The 18,121-nt window shown below is 35.3% G+C and overlaps 1 protein-coding gene across 1 annotated transcript; it reads left to right on the top strand.

Moving 5' to 3' along the window:
* Nucleotides 1-15,195: 15,195 nt before the first annotated feature.
* LOC128210822 (uncharacterized) lies at nucleotides 15,196-16,910 on the top strand (the record flags this gene model as incomplete). The annotated part of the gene is made up of 1 exon (XM_052915175.1): nucleotides 15,196-16,910. A coding segment is annotated over one exon (876 nt), but the record flags the coding sequence as incomplete, so codon positions are not given.
* Nucleotides 16,911-18,121: the final 1,211 nt, after the last annotated feature.

Here is an 18,121-nt window from a genome sequence, read left to right as displayed (position 1 = left end):
TATTTATTCAAGAAAATAAAATACACAAAACCCATTTGAAAAAGGCGTAAATGACACGTGATCAAATTCATAGAATAGAGTGGCGTACATATACAAATAGCGGAGAAGTAAACTACAAACAAGTATATTTTTATCGCAGTATTAACAAGTATATCAATAGAATTAAAAATTCATTCATTTATGCATTTATTATTCGAATTACTGACGCACAATATTTTTGATTTTCTTCAATGATTTTTAGCATCAAACGATAATTTTACACTTTATGCAAATGTACTCCACAATATTGATTTAGTCATGTAAAAGCAAGATAAAATAGTCTCATTTGATCTGGTTATATGCAGTGCTTTTATCATAGTTTTATTTAATTTTGTTGTAAACATAATCTTATAGTATAGCTCCTTACCAAATGTAGAAAGTGTTTAGAATACTACTAATGCCAAGTATTATACAAGTAGTACATACAACCTATGACTAACCCAAATAAAGGGTTTCCAGTCCAAATGAAAAATAAATGGGTGTATTTAGTATAGCTATTAGCTATAGCTATAAGATCAGATCGCAGATTTTCGTATTTCCGATCGAAAATTAATGTTTTATGGCTAAAAGCGTTACTCACGGATTAAGAAAAATACATAAAACATCAAATTTTGAACTTTAATATGAAAATCTGCGCTCTGTTTCTTGTCAGCAGTCTTATAATACTGGTTTTCATGCATTTTAGGATAAATTGGCTCGTTCCAAAACAAAAAATACAAAGTTGTCAAAACGTTCAATCTGTTGAGAGTGCAGCTTTAACATATTTGTATTTAAAGACTTTAATATAACACTGATGTAAAGATGTCTGGGGTGATACTCAATATACAATTTAAGTTATTCTTAGGGTCATACATATTGACTTCATCGAGAGCTATAAACAAAAAAGCGTCGGTCCATTGTTCAATGTGTGATATTTTGGACGTATTTGGTTTGGCTCTAAGCGCAATTTCGCCGTTCGGGCCTATTGATCATTGTTTCACATCATCTTGAGCGCTTACGGGGTTTTCTTGGTCTAATTATTGAGCAAAATCGACATAGCTACCAGATATAATCTTAGATTTAATGGAAGCCGACACTGAGTCTCCCAAATGGCTGTGTATGCTTGGCGACATATACATGGTTGCATCCTGCTCTAAGGGTACATTAACTATTGGGGTTATACCTTGCTCACAATGTGCCTGATTCACCAAGGGAGTGGTAAACTCCGGGCTCTGGCTTTGGGCGGCCTGCACGTCCGAATACCTCATGGGAAGCGCGTCGCTGTATGATGTGGCACTAAATGTCGCGGCGCTTGTCGGTGCTCCTGACGGCTGAGCCACGTGGCTGGCAGGCGGTGCGTTCATGGTGTTCACCTGTGTGCACGTGGACTGTGTCCCTGTTACCGGCGTGGCCGTCTCGAATCTGGCGCGCTTGGCCGTCCGCACCTCGTGTATGGTTTCGCGACTTCAGATCTGTCTCAGACATGTCAATAAATGGAAAAAGAAAAGTATACAAGGAAATGACAGCATTATTAACCATTAGCGAGTAAGTCTATTTAACCACAGCTTATATCACTTACAGTTCTTATAGTAAATATTTATTTTATGACAAGACCCGGAACCACTAAATCACTAGTGCATAATAACTATACTACTCCCACACAGCTATAAATTTTAATTTCCCCTGAGCTGAAAAGATGTATATTGAAGTCAAGTATTGAAAACAAAAACCCGAATAACAGAACGCGTCCTCTCAGCTCAGATAATTATGCGGGAGCTATCATTACCATTCTGTTTTAGATACAGCTTTACAATAGCAAACCAAGGTATAGTTACGTATTATACCGGGAACACGTGCGCTCTGTCAGCTGAGCAAATATCGATCATGACTAGACATATGTAACAGGGTCCTCAGCGGAAACACCACGGAGAAGGTGTTACTAACATTTCAAATTTAGTAAAATAACATTTATCAACTACGCACCTGTGAGAGAGAATTCAATATATGTGCTCAGTACCACATACTGGTAAGACATTTATGTATAATTGTCATGTAATGTTTACTGTTTGTCATGTAATATATTTCGTTGTATCAAGTTTGTATTGTTTTATGTTATATGTGATTGATTATGTGTTATTAACGGACAATCGCTTTGTATTGTATCTTTTGGAATTATTGCGATTGACTATTGATTTATTATTGCTATGTTGAATATATTTGAACTTGTTCTTTCAGTGCATGAGTTTTCGTAATAGCTAATAGCTGTTTAATAAAAAGAATAAAACGAACCCGCAACTTAACCTTCTTATCATAATATTGTTGGCTGCAATTTTGTTCCGTCATATTTCATTGTGAGATATATTGTAAAAGCGAGAAAATTTCACTTGCATGATTTCACCTTATGGTTAAGGGCATCTTTTATAACTCCGTAATTCTCTACAGTTTTAAAAAATTTCTCATTCTTACTATCTCTTTTACCTAATTGAGAATAACGTTCTATTTCCAAAATGTAAAAAAAATACTATGAAAGATATTTGGAACGTCACAAATCGAAGTCATTTTTTCACTCCATTTGTTATGTTTGAAGTGGTCCGTGTTGATGCTAAAATTAATTCACACGTGTATTCGGATTTGTAATTAAGGAATACTACCAATATATCATTAAGCTTTGATTTAGTGAATCCTGCATATATTCAAAGGTTTAAATACGGTTGTCTGAGTGTTTACACTATTTGTTGATGTAGTATTCAGTTTGACAGTTGGGAACTACTTTCTGTCCGGTTAACCGCTGACCTTTATACACATGAGAGGTCTTGATTGTTTTCCTACGAGTTTACATTACGAGGACATTTCATTGGAAGTTGGACGTTATCTGACTTAACAAGACTATAATATTAGCTCAGAAGGTTATCTTTAGTTGACCTAGTTTATTTATAGTAATTTAAAACCGGAAAACCAGATCAATAGTTCAGTTTGTTTACAAGTGGATATATTAGTATAGTATAGACTAGTGTTGATGGCTGCTTTCTCACGGTTTTGGTTCATAGCTTCGTGTATTCACTACAAGAAATTGTAGATTAAGTCTTCATTGATCTAGAAGCAATTCATTTGTGTATTATTAGTGATTTAAACAGTTGTATGAATGGGGCCTATATGAATGTGATGACCTCATTCAATTCTACCTTGTATATACATGTCAATGTTTACAAACACTAGTAGAGTGATTTTGATCAGAGACTAGCATTCATATGCTTTGATGTTTTCATTTATTTATGCAATACAGCAATTACTTGTGTAGTATATTGTGGTGATTATTTTGATTGATTAATTTTGATGAAAATTATTTTTGGTAATAACTTTTGTTGTAGCTGATATTGTTTGAAAGTATATTGAGTGAAACATTAGTTTAATTTATTTAAGTTTTGGCCTTATTGATAATACTTGAACTTATTTTATTTAATTTCTTAGACTAGACTTGAATTATTTTGGTATTCTAAAAAAGTTTACTATTGTGATTTTGTAAAAAAAAATAATATTGAAGGTTCTTTAATTTTTATGTTGAGTTTGGAGAAAAGTATAGTTAGTTATAAGACTTAGACTTGAAGAGATATATTAATTGATCATTAATTGAATTACTTTGCTCAAACAATACTCTGATTGATTAATTGATAGCAAATGGTTTGACGGTGAGTGCTAGAAAGTTTAGGGTTTATGATAGACATTGATTAAACTTATGTGAAGTTGATAGATTGGTACTGTGGGTACATGAGAAGTTGTTGATGGATACTGGATGCATTGCCATTTGATGATGATATTTGGTGGTCATTGGAATTTTGATATTCATTTAGTAAGAGACATATTTGTGTATTTTTTAAAAAAGGTGATTAATAACTGGTGGATTCATTATTAGGCAAATGGGTGCCACATTGAGATGTTGTTGTTGTTTTAAATTGAATTGAGCAATTTTACTTGATATTGTATGGAATTACATGAACATAGCTTATTGGAAAGTGTATACATGTACAGAGGTTGTAAATTATACAGCTGATTGACATTTTATTTATTTATTTTTAATTTGAATTTGAAAAGTGTGATATAAATACCTTTGGATTATAGGGGTATAATTAAAGATTGTCAACATGGCAAAGTCATTAGAGTTACTGGAAGATGAAATGGACATTGAAAATAAGGGTGGGGGTGATGGTATATTGAATAGTAGTCATAGATCAGAGGAGGATGAGAAGCTATTGAAAGCATTTCATGCTTTACCAGTTCAGCCAAAGGTTGAAAATCCACAAGATTTGATTAAATTTATGGAGATGTTTGGTAAATTTAGTATAAAAGAAAAAGCTGAAACACAGCAGCAAAGGCAGGTGCCTGAATCAGATACGGCTGAACATAATTATCATTTTCCAAAGTTACCAGCATTCTTTGGCGAAGCTAGTAAGGGGGATGTTAGTTGGCCAGCATTCAAATATGAAATAGATAGTCTGATCATTGATAATAACTTCACGGAGGATCAGATACTCTATGGAGTTAGGAGAGCACTAAGGGGAAAAGTAAGTGATCATTTAAGGAGAGCTGGAACTGGGTTAACACTTAATGCAGCCATACGGAAACTGGAAAGTGAATTTGGGAGTATTGAGACACCTGAGATTGTCATGCAGAAGTTTTACTCTGTTGAACAGAAGGTTAAAGAAGATGTATCTGCATATTCAGCCAGGGTAGAAGATTTGTATGAGCTTGCTGTTAAGTTAGAGGTCATTCCTAGAGGTAACAAAGATATGTTAAAGAGAGTTCTTTATAAGGGTCTGAATAGAGAGTTAAAACAAATGGCTGGCTACAAATTTGACACCATTCAGGATTATGACAGTTTCAAGGTAGAACTTAGGAAGATGGAAGCATATATTAAACCATCAGAGTCAAATAATAGCAAACATTGTGGTGCTGCAAATTTTGAGAATCTGAACTTGGAGAAGTTAAGGTTATGTTTCAGCAGTTTAGTGAACGTATCAGTAAGTTAGAGAGTGAGAAGAATGAATCAAATAATGTTGGATGTTATTTTACAACTTATGGAGGGTATAGAGGGACTGAAGAGGTCGTACTGGGTTTTCAAGAGGTTTTGATAATATAGGTAGGGGTAGAGGTGAGTTCAGTGGAAATTTTAGGGGAAGAGGTGAATTCGGTGGTCATGCTAGAGGTAGGGGTGAGTATGAAGGCAGAGGTAGGTATGGGACAAGAGGGCCAAGGGGGATGAACAATTTTCGGCCAACATGTTACAATTGTGGGAAGGAAGAACACATCAAAATAAACTGCCAAAAAGTGTAAGTGCCTCTGTTGAAGGGTCGAAGGAGAGCAGGAAACATCAGCATTGCTGGACACAGGTAGTTGTGTGAGTGTGATATCAGAGTCCTATTACAAGAATAACTTGAACTCTAAGACAATTCAACCTCTTAGTGATATCATGAAAATTGAGTGTGCAGATGGACAAGCACTTCCATATTTAGGCTATATTGAGGCAGAGCTTGAAATCACAAAAGGTCTTCCAAAATCATCAGTATATGCATGCTTATTTTTAATCACTCCTGATACAAAGTTTTCTGAAAGTATGCCTATTATTTTAGGAACAAATATTATTAATGAGCTTCTTTCTGAGTGTAAAGATAATTTTGGGGAACAATACTTGCAAAGAGCAGGATTGCACAATCCATGGTATTTATCTTTCAGAATGTTACACATTAGGGAAAAGGAATTAAAGAGAAACAAGAATAGGATTGCGCTAATTAGGTGTGCAGAAGCTGACAAGATAGTTTTAGGTCCTAATGCAACTAGGAACATTGTTGGTCATACAGACAAAGAGCTTAACGGTGTTCAAACATATGCTATTATTCATGAGACTGAAGATTCTAATTTACCAGCCTACATAGAATTAACACCTACAATATTGACCTTTAAACCGGGAAAGAATTTACAGGTTATGGTCAATGTTTCAAATTTGACAAAGAATACTGTTGAAATAGCACCAAAGGCAATACTCTGTGAACTGCAGCCAGTAGTCATTGAAGGAAACATAGAGGATATTATCAACAAAGAACAAGCACAAGAAGATATGAAGCTTATACATGTAGATAGAAGCAATAAGTTGAACCCTGAACAGAAAAAAAAAACAAATTGATGATTTGTTGCAAACCCACAATGACATTTTCTCAGTTTCAGATATAGATATTGGGCATTGTACAAGAATTAAACATAGGATAGATTTATTACCAGATGGTCAGGTAACATTTAATCAACCACATAGGCGTATTCCACCTGGAATGATTGAAGAAGTTAGGCAACATTTGAAACAGCTTTTAGAGGCAGGTATAATAACAAAATCTAAATCGCCATGGGCAAGTAACGTTTTACTGGTTAGGAAGAAAAATGGAAAATTGCGTGTGTGTGTAAATTATAGGATGTTAAATCAACGTAGTACTAAAGACGCCTACGCATTACCTAGGATAGAAGAAATTTTTGATTGCTTGGCTGGTAGCAAATATTTTTCAACAATAGATATGAAGGCTGGGTATCACCAGGTTGAAGTAGAGGAAACACATAAAGAAAGGACTGCTTTCACTGTAGGAAACCTTGGGTTTTTATGAGTATGTCCGTATGCCTTTTGGTTTGTCGAATTGTCCTGCAACCTATCAGCGTCTAGTCGAATATTGCTTAGGAGATTAAAATATGACCATATGTGTAGCCTACTTAGATGACTTGATCATTTTTGCGGATACATTTGAGGAACACTTGGATAGATTGAACAAAGTTTTGACTAGGTTGAAAGAAAACAATTTAAAATTATCACCTGAGAAATGTTTTTTTATTGACGAGAAATTGAGCTTTCTAGGACATGTTGTAAGTGAAGAGGGAATAGAAACAGACCCTAGTAAATTGAGAAAATTGAGAAATGGCCGACTCCACAAAATACTGACGAGTTCAGGTCATTTATTGCCTTTGCAGGGTATTACCGCCGTTTTGTAAAGGATTTTTCTAAAATTACCAAAATTACTGCAAGATTTACTCCCTGGTCAGAGTAAGAAGAAGAAAGGAAAGCAGACAGAACAGAAAGATTGGGTATGGACGGAAACAGAGCAAGGGGTATTTGAAAATCTTAAGAAGATACTGACACGACCCCCAGTATTGAGCTACCCCGATTTTACACGACAATTTTAATTACATACAGATGCGTCTGGAAAGGGGTTAGGGGCTGTATTGTATCAAGACAAGAAACCAGTAACTTTTGCAAGCAGATCTTTATCTAAGTCAGAGAAAAATTATTCAGCATTTAAATGGGAATTTTTGGCTTTGAAATGGGAAACAAGGAAGTCGAGAAAGTGCAAGTGGAAGAAAGGAGAGATAACTTCATTGAGGATGAAGATGAGTCAGATGAGGATTGTGTAGCATGTACACATGGACTCGGGGACGCCCATAGGATTTCTGACAAGATTACGGAAGTAGAAAAAGAAACCAATGATGCGCATCATAGGAACAATATTACGGAGAATATTGCTAGAGAGAGAGTAGAAGAAGTTGTAATAGAGGAACGTACTCCAAGTGAGAACCCGGTTAATGGTAAGGTTGAAGATGGGGGAGTAAATGATGACGTCAGAGAAGAAGTCGTCGAAATTGAGACTTAACAAAAAGATGAACATGGAGAGGCAGTGGATAGGACGAGGGCAACAGATGTAAGTAACACGGAACAATCAGATTTAGGTAGGGAAGAGAGAAAAATAGAGCCGAAACAAGTTCAGGAGATCTTCGAGAGGGAAGAAGCCGCCAGATAAATATGGGGATTATCACATGTATCAGATGGTTACGAGACCTAGAGACACGAAATTAGATACATTGAATACTTTGATATCCTCTGGAATATTCAATGAGCTAGATAGTGATGTGGTACACAAAATCATTAAAACTATAATGAACTAATATGATCAATATATTTTTTATTTTATTTTTTATCTTTTATAATTGTATTTCACATGTATTAATTGTTTTTGGTACATATTTGATGTGAAAACGTCGGATTGCTATTTTATTCTTTTAAAAAACTATTTATTTTTTTTTACTTTTCATTTTTTGTGGTTAATTGTGAGGTCACAATATTTTCAAAGTAGGGGAGCAGTAGTTATGAAGTCATATTTTGAGAAAGTAGTTATGAGTAAGGATTGCATTTATGTAGTGTTTATGACTAGCTGGTATGCTGTTTAAGGTTACTTTGTGTTCATAGTAAACGTAGATAGGAACATAAATTTATATAGTGTACAGAATATGTATTTATTAATATATACATATATATACATGTTGACAGACGATGACGAGACGTCATTTTTCGAAGTGGCGGAGTATGTAACAGGGTCATTTATTATTATGATCATTATTATTAGTATGGTGATGACGACTTAAAACTAACATTTCACGGTTTAGGAGATCGCGTAATGGGGGACTACTTTCTTTACTTTCATTTTCCTATATATTTACATGTATGACCTCAAGATTGAACTTCAGCGCTTGGTATGGTTTTGGATATTCGTTTTCCATTGGCCGATAATTATTGCCGCTTTTATTGAATCGTGCTTTTGTGACAAGTTTTTAATTCAATTACATTTTGGAGCTGAACGGAGAAGGTGTTACTAACATTTCAAATTTAGTAAAATAACATTTATCAACTACGCACCTGTGAGAGAGAATTCAATATATGTGCTCAGTACCACATACTGGTAAGACATTTATGTATAATTGTCATGTAATGTTTACTGTTTGTCATGTAATATATTTCGTTGTATCAAGTTTGTATTGTTTTATGTTATATGCGATTGATTATGTGTTATTAACGGACAATCGCTTTGTATTGTATCTTTTGGAATTATTGCGATTGACTATTGATTTATATTGCTATGTTAAATATATTTGAACTTGTTCTTTCAGTGCACGAGTTTTCGTAATAGCTAATAGCTGTTTAATAAAAAGAATAAAACGAACCCGCAACTTAACGCCTTATATATTCCCATTACGAAGAATAGACAATAAGGACGTGTTACACATATGAAAACCAATAATAATGTGAAGCCGATAAATATTTTGCTGATACTGACATATCACTTATAATATTAATTTTGACATAGAAATATAATTTATATCAACTAGTTGTTATATAAATTATCATTTTTTTAAATGCCGGTGAAATTAATTCCATAACTTTTAACACACCTTGTATTGACGATGGCTTGATTCGAAAGAAAGCATTTCCACAAAGGATTAATACTTGTGAAGCGAGAATTAACTTGACCAATATAAATTTAGAAGAGCAATGAACAAGTCATGCGAATTGACCCTACGTTGACCTTCGGTTAATAACAACTAACATTTCATTTGTTGATAACCTCGGTTACTCGACATGAGTAACCGGAAATATCGCTTCATGCGCGAGTAAATCACTTTTAATGTCTCATCCATGATCTAACAAAACCCTGCAGACAAAACTTATTTTACTCGTCTTAACTCAAAAAGCAATATATATGCAAAAAGCTACAGAAACATGCTCAGTAGCAAAAAGTTTAAATATAAACCCGGTTTAGTGGCAATGGGCAAACGCCAAATACATAGAACACAACATCACAAACAAGAAACATAGAACAGCACAAAACTCTACAAACAGCACAGTGCATTAATACTATATATATATATATATAAATAATTGGTATGTTTATCAAGAATTGTTAAGTACCGGCTTGGAACGGTCAGTAAAATGTAAATTTACTGGGGGTTTAAACCAGTTTATGTGCACAAACCTAACTCTTATCCCAACAATTCTTAATAAAGATAAAACGCAAAAGGTAAATCTTATCAAAGTATGCATTAACTTGAGGAAACTTATCAATAAAACAAATAATAATAAAAAACGAAAAGGTAAACCCCAAGTACTTCAATGATTAGAGATCCCAACTCTTTCTGCAGACGGGGGGAAACAATTCAGAGCACCTAATGCAAATACTTTTCAAAGATACGATGCAGTCATCGTTAAAAACCAAAAACATCACACACAGTCTGCCTTATAAAATAAAAGGTTTAAAACTGTGTGAATTTCATAATAAAAAGCATCATTGTACTAACACTTGGAACAAATAAAGAAAAACATTATTAAAAATAAAAGCGACTTGTATATATGCTATTCTCTCCTTCCAAATGATTTGAAAACGTAAACTATTTGAAGAAAAAAAATCACAGCCAAAACACTCGGAGTCAGTCAACACGTGTCTGCCAAAAAAGGTTTAAAGAATAACATGAATAAGCAAATTCTTCATAAAACTCAAAGGTCTGAAAGTTAAGTTATGAAAGGATGCTATATTCAACCCAATATTTTGTTTAAGGTATTCATCTTCAAACGCAAGAAGGCAAGTGCTGTTCAAAATATTGCCTTTATATCCATATAAATCTGTATATCTTTATATTCATATTTGCACAAACTGGCTTAAAATTGGTGCCACCTGTATTTTATCATAAATAACTAATCCATAACCAGGTAAACGCCAATACGTGACAACTACTTTTGGAGACAGAGCTTATTCTCTGTAATACCAGAATGACAATGGTTCGGGAATTGACACGGAGCCTTGGTCGTTTATTCATATGTGTGGTTGTTTTAGTTATTGTGTGTTGTTGTTTTATGCTGGTTCTAACGAAAAACATGGACATAGGAGAAAGTATTTTCAAGGTATGGCTTAAGCTCATCTGTGCCCTATACTGCAGAATGAACCATTTTTCTGGGTTCACATTACAATATTTACACTCGCCTAGTCCTTTGTGTACATAGCACTTCACGTTCATATTGTATTTGTTCATTAAGCATTAACAAAAAATGCGATTAATCCTTACGTATATGGTACTTTTAAAGTTGTCATATCTCATTTTATATTTATGGCCATTAATTATATTGATGAAATTTATGTTAAAGTATGTGTAAAATATAATTTTGACTAATTAAACTCATTTATGAAGCTTTCATCATCAAACCACTGTGTGTATGTTAATTGTCCACGAATATCATATTTAAACATAACTGAAACTACATTTTTGATTATTTAAATATTCACAATAAATTAGTAAGAACAACGGGTATATGGCAGTATCACAGATATATCTAAAATATATATATAATTATACCGAAAACATATGTTCACTTTCTCTGATGGATACTGGCACATGATTTTGCACTTTGCACTCATTAACACTTGCATTCCCCAGCGAGTCTGGTGCGCCAAGGTGTCCCTTTCTTTTTTTCAACATCTTGTTTACCAATCTTTCCCTTTCTTTTCTTACCACGTCTGTGTGACACGGTTTCCCTTTCTTAACCTACCCCTTCTAAAATACCAAGGTTTTCCTTTTTACCCTACCACGTATAATGTAACCCTTGTTTCCCACTCTTTCCCTTCCACGTCTAGTGTACCAAGGTTTTTCTTTATTTTCCTACCACGTCTAGTTTTCCTTCCCGTCTCTATCACGTCTAGTGTACAAAGGTTTCCCTTTCTTTTCCTACCATGTCTAAAATGCCAAGGCTTTCCTTTTTCCCTACCACGTAAAATGTAACCATTGTTTCCCTCATTTCCCCTTCCATGTCTAGTGTAACAAGGTTTTTCTTTATTTCCATACAACGTCTAGTTTTCCTTTCTTTCCCTACCACGTCTACTGACCAAGGTTTCCCTTTTCCTTACCAAGTCTTATGTGTCAAGGTTTCCCTTTCTTTACACACCACGATTGTGTAACAAGGTTTGCTGTTCTTTCCATACCACGTCTAGTGAACCAATATTTCCCATTCTTTCCCTACCACGTCTGGTGTGCCAAGGTTTCCCTTTCTTTATCCACCGCGTTAATGTAACAAGTTTTCCTGTTCTTTCCCTACCACGTCTAGTGTACCAATGATTCCCTTTTTTCCCTGCCATGTCTAGTTTACCAAGGTTACCCTTTCTTTCCCTACCACGTCTAGTGTATTAAGGATTTTCTTTCTTTCTTTCCCTACCACGACAGGTGTGCCAAGGTTTTACTTTCTTTCCCTACTATGTTTGTGTACCAAGATTTCCCTTTCTTTTACTACAACGAATACTGTGCGAAGGTTTATATTTAATTCCCAACCACATCTGTGTGCCAAGTATTCTCTTTCTTTCCCTACAACGTCTGTGTACCAAGGGTTCCCTTTCTATCAATACAACCAATACTGTGCCAAGGTTTCTCTTTAATCCCCAACCACGTCTGTGTTCCATACAACGTATTGTGTGCCAAGGTTTCGCGTTTTTCCCTACCACGTGTTCTGTACCAAGTTTTCCCTTGCCTTATCAACCACGTTTTGTGTGCCAAGGATTCCATTGCTTTACCCACAGGTCTGGTGTGCCAAAGGTTCTCTAGATTCCACAACCAAAACATGAGTGCCAAGGTTTCCCTTGCTTATACCAAAACGTGTCATGTGACGAGGTTTCCCTTCCTTTCCCATCCATGTCAGGTATGCAATATTTTCTCATTCATGTCTGGTGTGCCAAATCTTCAATTGTTTCCAGCACAACGTCTGATTTGCAAAAGTTTCTTTTCCGTCCTCCACCACTTCTGGTTTGCCATTGTCGGCCTTGCTTCCCCCACCACGTCTGGTTTGCCAAAGGTTTCCCTGGCTTTCCCAACGATGTCTGGTGTGCCTTGGTTTCCCTTGCTTTTTTCACCACATCTGGTATGCCAAAATTTCCCTTGATTCCTCCAACACGTCTGGTATGCCATTGTTCTTTTACTTCTTCCAATACCTCTGGTATGCCATTGGTTCTCCTGCCTCTCCAAACACGTTCAGTAAGCCATGGTTTCTCTTGTTTCCTTCACCACGTCTATTATGCCAAAGGTGCCCTTGCTTCCTCCACCACATCTGGTATGCCAACCTTTCCCTTACTTCTCCAACAATGTCTGATATGCTAAAGGTTCTCATGCTTTCTCCACAACGTCTGGTTTGCAATGGTTTCCCTTGTTTAATCCACCTCTTCGTGTATGCCAAAGGTTTCCCATCCTCCACCACGTTAAGTATGCCACGGTTTCCCTTGCTCCCAAATCCATGTTTTGCGGGCAAAGGTTTCTCCATGCTTCCTCCACTACTTCTGTTATGTCACGGTTTCCCTTCCTTCCCCAAATACGTCTGGTATGCAATGGTTCCCCGTGCTTCCTCCACCACGTCTTGTATGCCATGTTTTCCCTTGCTGACCTTACTACGTCTGGTATGCCATTGTTTCCCTTGCTGACCCCAATACGTCTGGTATGCCATGGTTTCTTTTGCTTCCGCCACCGAGTCGAGTATGCCGTTGTTTCACTTGTTTCCCCAACCATGTCTGGTTTGCCATCGTTTCTCCTACTTCCGCCAACACGTCTGGTATACCATGATTTCCTTTGCTTCTACCATCATGTCTGGTATGCCATTGTTTCCCTCGCTTCCGCCACCACGTATGGTATGTCATGGTTTTCCTTGCTGACCACAAAACGTCTTGTATCCCATAATTTCTTTTGTTTCTCCCAACACGTCTGGTGTGCCAAAGTCTATCTTGCTTCCCCGCTACGTCTGGTGTGCCAAAGTTTATTTTGTTTCCCCGCGAAGTCTAGTGTGCAAAAGTGTTTCTTGCTTCCCCGCAACGTCTTGTATGCCAAAGTTCCTCTTGCTTCCAACAACACGACTGGTGTACCATTGTTTCTCTTGCTTTCCCGCCACGTCTTGTGTGCCAAAGTTTCTATTGCTTTCTCGTCACCTCTTGTGTGCCAAAGTTGCTCTTGCTTCCCTCAAGACTTCATGTGTGCAAAGGATTCCCTTACTTTCCCCACCACGTCTTATGTGTCAAGGTTAACCTTGCTTTCCCCGCCACGTTTGGTATGTAAGGTTACTTATTTCCCCAGTTTCAGAGAGTTAACCTTGACCTTTTACGGTATTTCATTATATAAAAAGGACGAATAAATATTCAACCAAGTGTTCAATGTGTAAGTAACCGAAATTGCATTGTATATGTTTTCTTGGGAAAAAACAATCATTATTTAACAGCATCATGAGCGCAGTATCATTGGTGTTTTATTTATATAATGGCTCAATTCACACCACAAATAATAAACAATTATTTATTCATTAGCTGTAAAGTATGCTGTCATTTTATCCAAAAAAAGCATTGTTCACCGAGGCGATAGCCGATGTTTATAAACGTTGTTGCGATTAATATGAACGGCATATTTCAAAGCTTATAAGTCAATAACTATTTAATTGTACGTTACCGCATGATATATAATGATGTTAACAATAAACTTGTTACGGTCTTTAAAAGCAGGTCAATTTAGCGTTTTGGAATTATTTTTTTTCTAGCGTTATATATGATATCATATGATCCGGTCTATAAATAGACAGTTCAGTATGGGGTTTTTTCTGTCTTCAAATTTGTTCTTTGTCCAATCATGAGTTTGTTATTTATAGATCGTGTAAGAATGTGTTTATAATTCGCTTACGGTGGTTTAAGGAGATTCATCATTGAAATTAAAAATCTATACCACACGCTCTCGATTACAAATCAAACGTCAGCGCGCACATGAATAAAAAGTGTTTTAAAATGGCATTCAATTTTAGTTGTTGGCTTATATTTAAAACAAATTTTGTTTCGGTGTCAGATTGGGATACCAAAAGAAAATATTTCACTTGTTGGTACGCCACTATTCGGGCGACTCATCATTCAGTAATTAACAGATACGTTCAGTATATTTCTACTTTGCCATTGGTGTGATTCTTCCCTAAACAACACAGAATCATTGTATCCAAACAAAATAAAATGGCGGCTACTACTAAAAAAATTCTGTATCAAATTAAAGACAAAACTCTTATTTAATAAGGATACGAGATACGAGCCACTGTGTATTATTATAAGTGTATATAGGAGTTAATCCCTTCCATAATTTTAATACATGGAATTTTGCATGCACATTGTGTACACACTACTTTGCATAGATGTTTTTATGTTGTTGTATTTTATTCAGTTTGGACGGGTTCTTCATAACACAAACAACAACGTCAGTGAAGCATCAGAATTCAGGACGTCCACAGATATAAACCCACATGAAGACAGAAAACACATTCATCGACAGATTTATATAGAGAACGTTACCTCTAGCAATAAGTATGACGTCACCGTTGTCACGGCGTATTTCGATCTTGGAACATTTAGGAAAGGATTTGCTGGCAATTTCACTACTGAGACCTACCTCAATTGGTGCAAAGTACTCAGATATTTGCTTAACCCGTTAATAGTATACACCGATTCACAGAAGTTTTATAATATAATGAAGAACATCAGAAATGAAACAGTCACCACAACACGGATTCATCTCATCAAAAGAAACTCGTCTTGGGCTTTTCAGCTGCGAAGCAATATATCTAAAGTATTTTCCCAAAACGGATATCCTAAACACTATCCTAATACAGTTATACCCGAATACGCATGCGCACAGCTCGCAAAATATGATGTCATATCCCGTGCTTCTCGCGACGACGTGTTCAAAACAAATTATGTTATGTGGTTGGACGTTGGGTACTTTAGAAAAAGAAAGTCAACCAACTTCTTTTCCCTAAGAAGGCCGAACGGCTACAACGAAAGTCGTGTAGCTATGAATGTCATCCAAGCGAATGCAAACATGGCCATGCCAGTGACAGCTATATTCCGTAACAATATAGTTTGGGTCGGCGGTGGTCTGGTGTTTGCTAATAGGGATATCATTCCTCGATACGAAACTCAGCTGAAAAAGGCCGTGGATTATTTCCTAAGCAGGCGTCTGATGAATACCGACCAGCAGGTAGTGTACGCGCTGTTTAGTGATGAGGGGCGGCGCGGGATCCGCCCTCACATTGAACTCCAGTTGTACAACCCTCCTGTGGACAACAACTGGTTCTACCTTGGAAATATCATGCTCAAAGAAGACCTTCCATTTATTTCAAATTCCCCCAACAATAGAACAAAACAACGGATATAAGTATACCTAATCATGACAGTTGTCTGTGTTACATATACATAATTAACACATATACGAACATTACAAGTATACAATATAGTGGGCGACCTTCAGAAAATTGTATAACTAACATATAAAGTTTGAACTGAAATACTAATAGTACCATTGCTTATCACCAGACTATAGTACGGTATCATAGTAAGGCAATTAATAATATATCTTAAAGGTCCTCTCTTACAGATCGACAGTATTGACTTTTAATTTTTCGTCTCAGAATCAGCTGATCTTTGTATCAATGTATCCCATTCAGTCATATAAGATTACTCACTGAACAATAGATCTCAATTGTTTGGATAACTGCAAGAAAACTCTGAGAGCGTTAGTAACGCTTTTAGTCATTACACATCGATCTTAAAACGTAAATGTCAAAAACTGCGATCTGATCTTTTGTCAGCAGTCTTATATTACTGGTTTCCAAATATTAATGCAAAAATTGGTTCATTCCAAGACAAAAATAAAAAAGTGGCTAAAACCGTCAATCTTTGAGAGTTCATCGTTAACTATCACCATACAATACAAACCTGATGGTGAAGCACCTCCAATGTCTAGGTTTTTTTCTTCTTTTGTAGAACGATTTACTAACGCGATATCAATTTGGGTTTCGGCAAAGTCAAAGAACAGATGATTGCATTTTTGTTTAAAATCAATTATAAACAAAGTAATACAACACCAACGACGAAAGCTTTATTGCGCATTTGTAGACTTAAAAAGGCGTTTGATCTAGTTTACAGAAAAGACATATGGTTTAAGCTTCACACCAATAATTTATCCCCAAAATTTGTTAAAATGTTACATCTATGTATAAGTCTGTCAAAACATGTGTTCGTTAAAATGACAATGTCTCGGACTATTTTGAAAGTTGTATGGGTGTTTAACAGGGGAAAACATTTTCTCCACTATAGTTCATTATGGTTATAAATGATATGTCTACCTATATATATATATATATATATATATATATATATATATATATATATATATATATATATATATATATATATATATATATATATATATATATATATATATATATATATATATATATATATATATATATATAAATACTCTTAAACAAGCGTCAGGAGTATTTCAAAAAAATGGAATATCACTGTTTATACCAAGAAAACTGTAGCAATGGTTTGTAAATTTGGAACTCGAGTTAAAAACATTGATGTGTTTTATGATAACGTTAGCCTTTATTGTGTATCCAAATTTACATATCTAGGAGAAACGCTATCTTAAAACAGCAAATTATATGAGTCGAAGAAGGCTTTAGCCGACCAGGCATTATAGGATATTTGTTCACTGAAGTCACTTTTTAACGTTGTGTCACAGGGGATAAATGAAAAACTTAAAACATTTTGACAGCATGACCATGCCTATATTTAATTATTGAGCAGAAATATGAGCATAAAGCTCTGTAAAGGTGGGAATTCAAACCATAAACGCTTATGTTTATGGTGAGCTTGAAAGGTTTACCTTAGATATTGCACATAAAGAGCGAATTCTGAAATATTGGTACAAAATTACATAACTAAACACCACGTTGCTTTACCTCTTATGCCCATGACCCACGAATATTATTTATAGAATAATAATGACATTTCATTGCTTCAATTTCAGTTTCACACAAAGATTACATGATCATTATTGCCATTACTGGTTTTCTCTATTAGATACGTCAGCTAAATTAAAAACTTATTGTAGTTAAAACGTAGATTACGAGAATTATCTAAATTGTAGTAAAAACGAGAAGCATTAATGTTGTTGAATATGAGTTTCAATTTGTTCTAGTATTTCCTTTTTTACAGAGGAATACGGGTGAATTTTTGCCTAGATATTTTTGTCATTGGCCCACAATGCAAAAGTTTAAATTGTTACTATCTGATGAGCAGAGTAGTACCCAAATTAAACTTGCTAAGTATGTATATCTTTCAACTGCAAGACAAGAAAGTGACATAAACAAATAAAAGTATTGCTTTTTCTTCTTCTTTTATTGCTATATTGCTAT

The sequence above is a fragment of the Mya arenaria genome, chromosome 12 (genome assembly GCF_026914265.1).
Source record: "Mya arenaria isolate MELC-2E11 chromosome 12, ASM2691426v1".
Classification (NCBI taxonomy): Eukaryota; Metazoa; Mollusca; class Bivalvia; order Myida; family Myidae; genus Mya; species Mya arenaria.
The sequence above is the reverse complement of the archived record's forward strand: the minus strand, read 5'-3'. Positions and strand labels throughout refer to the sequence as shown.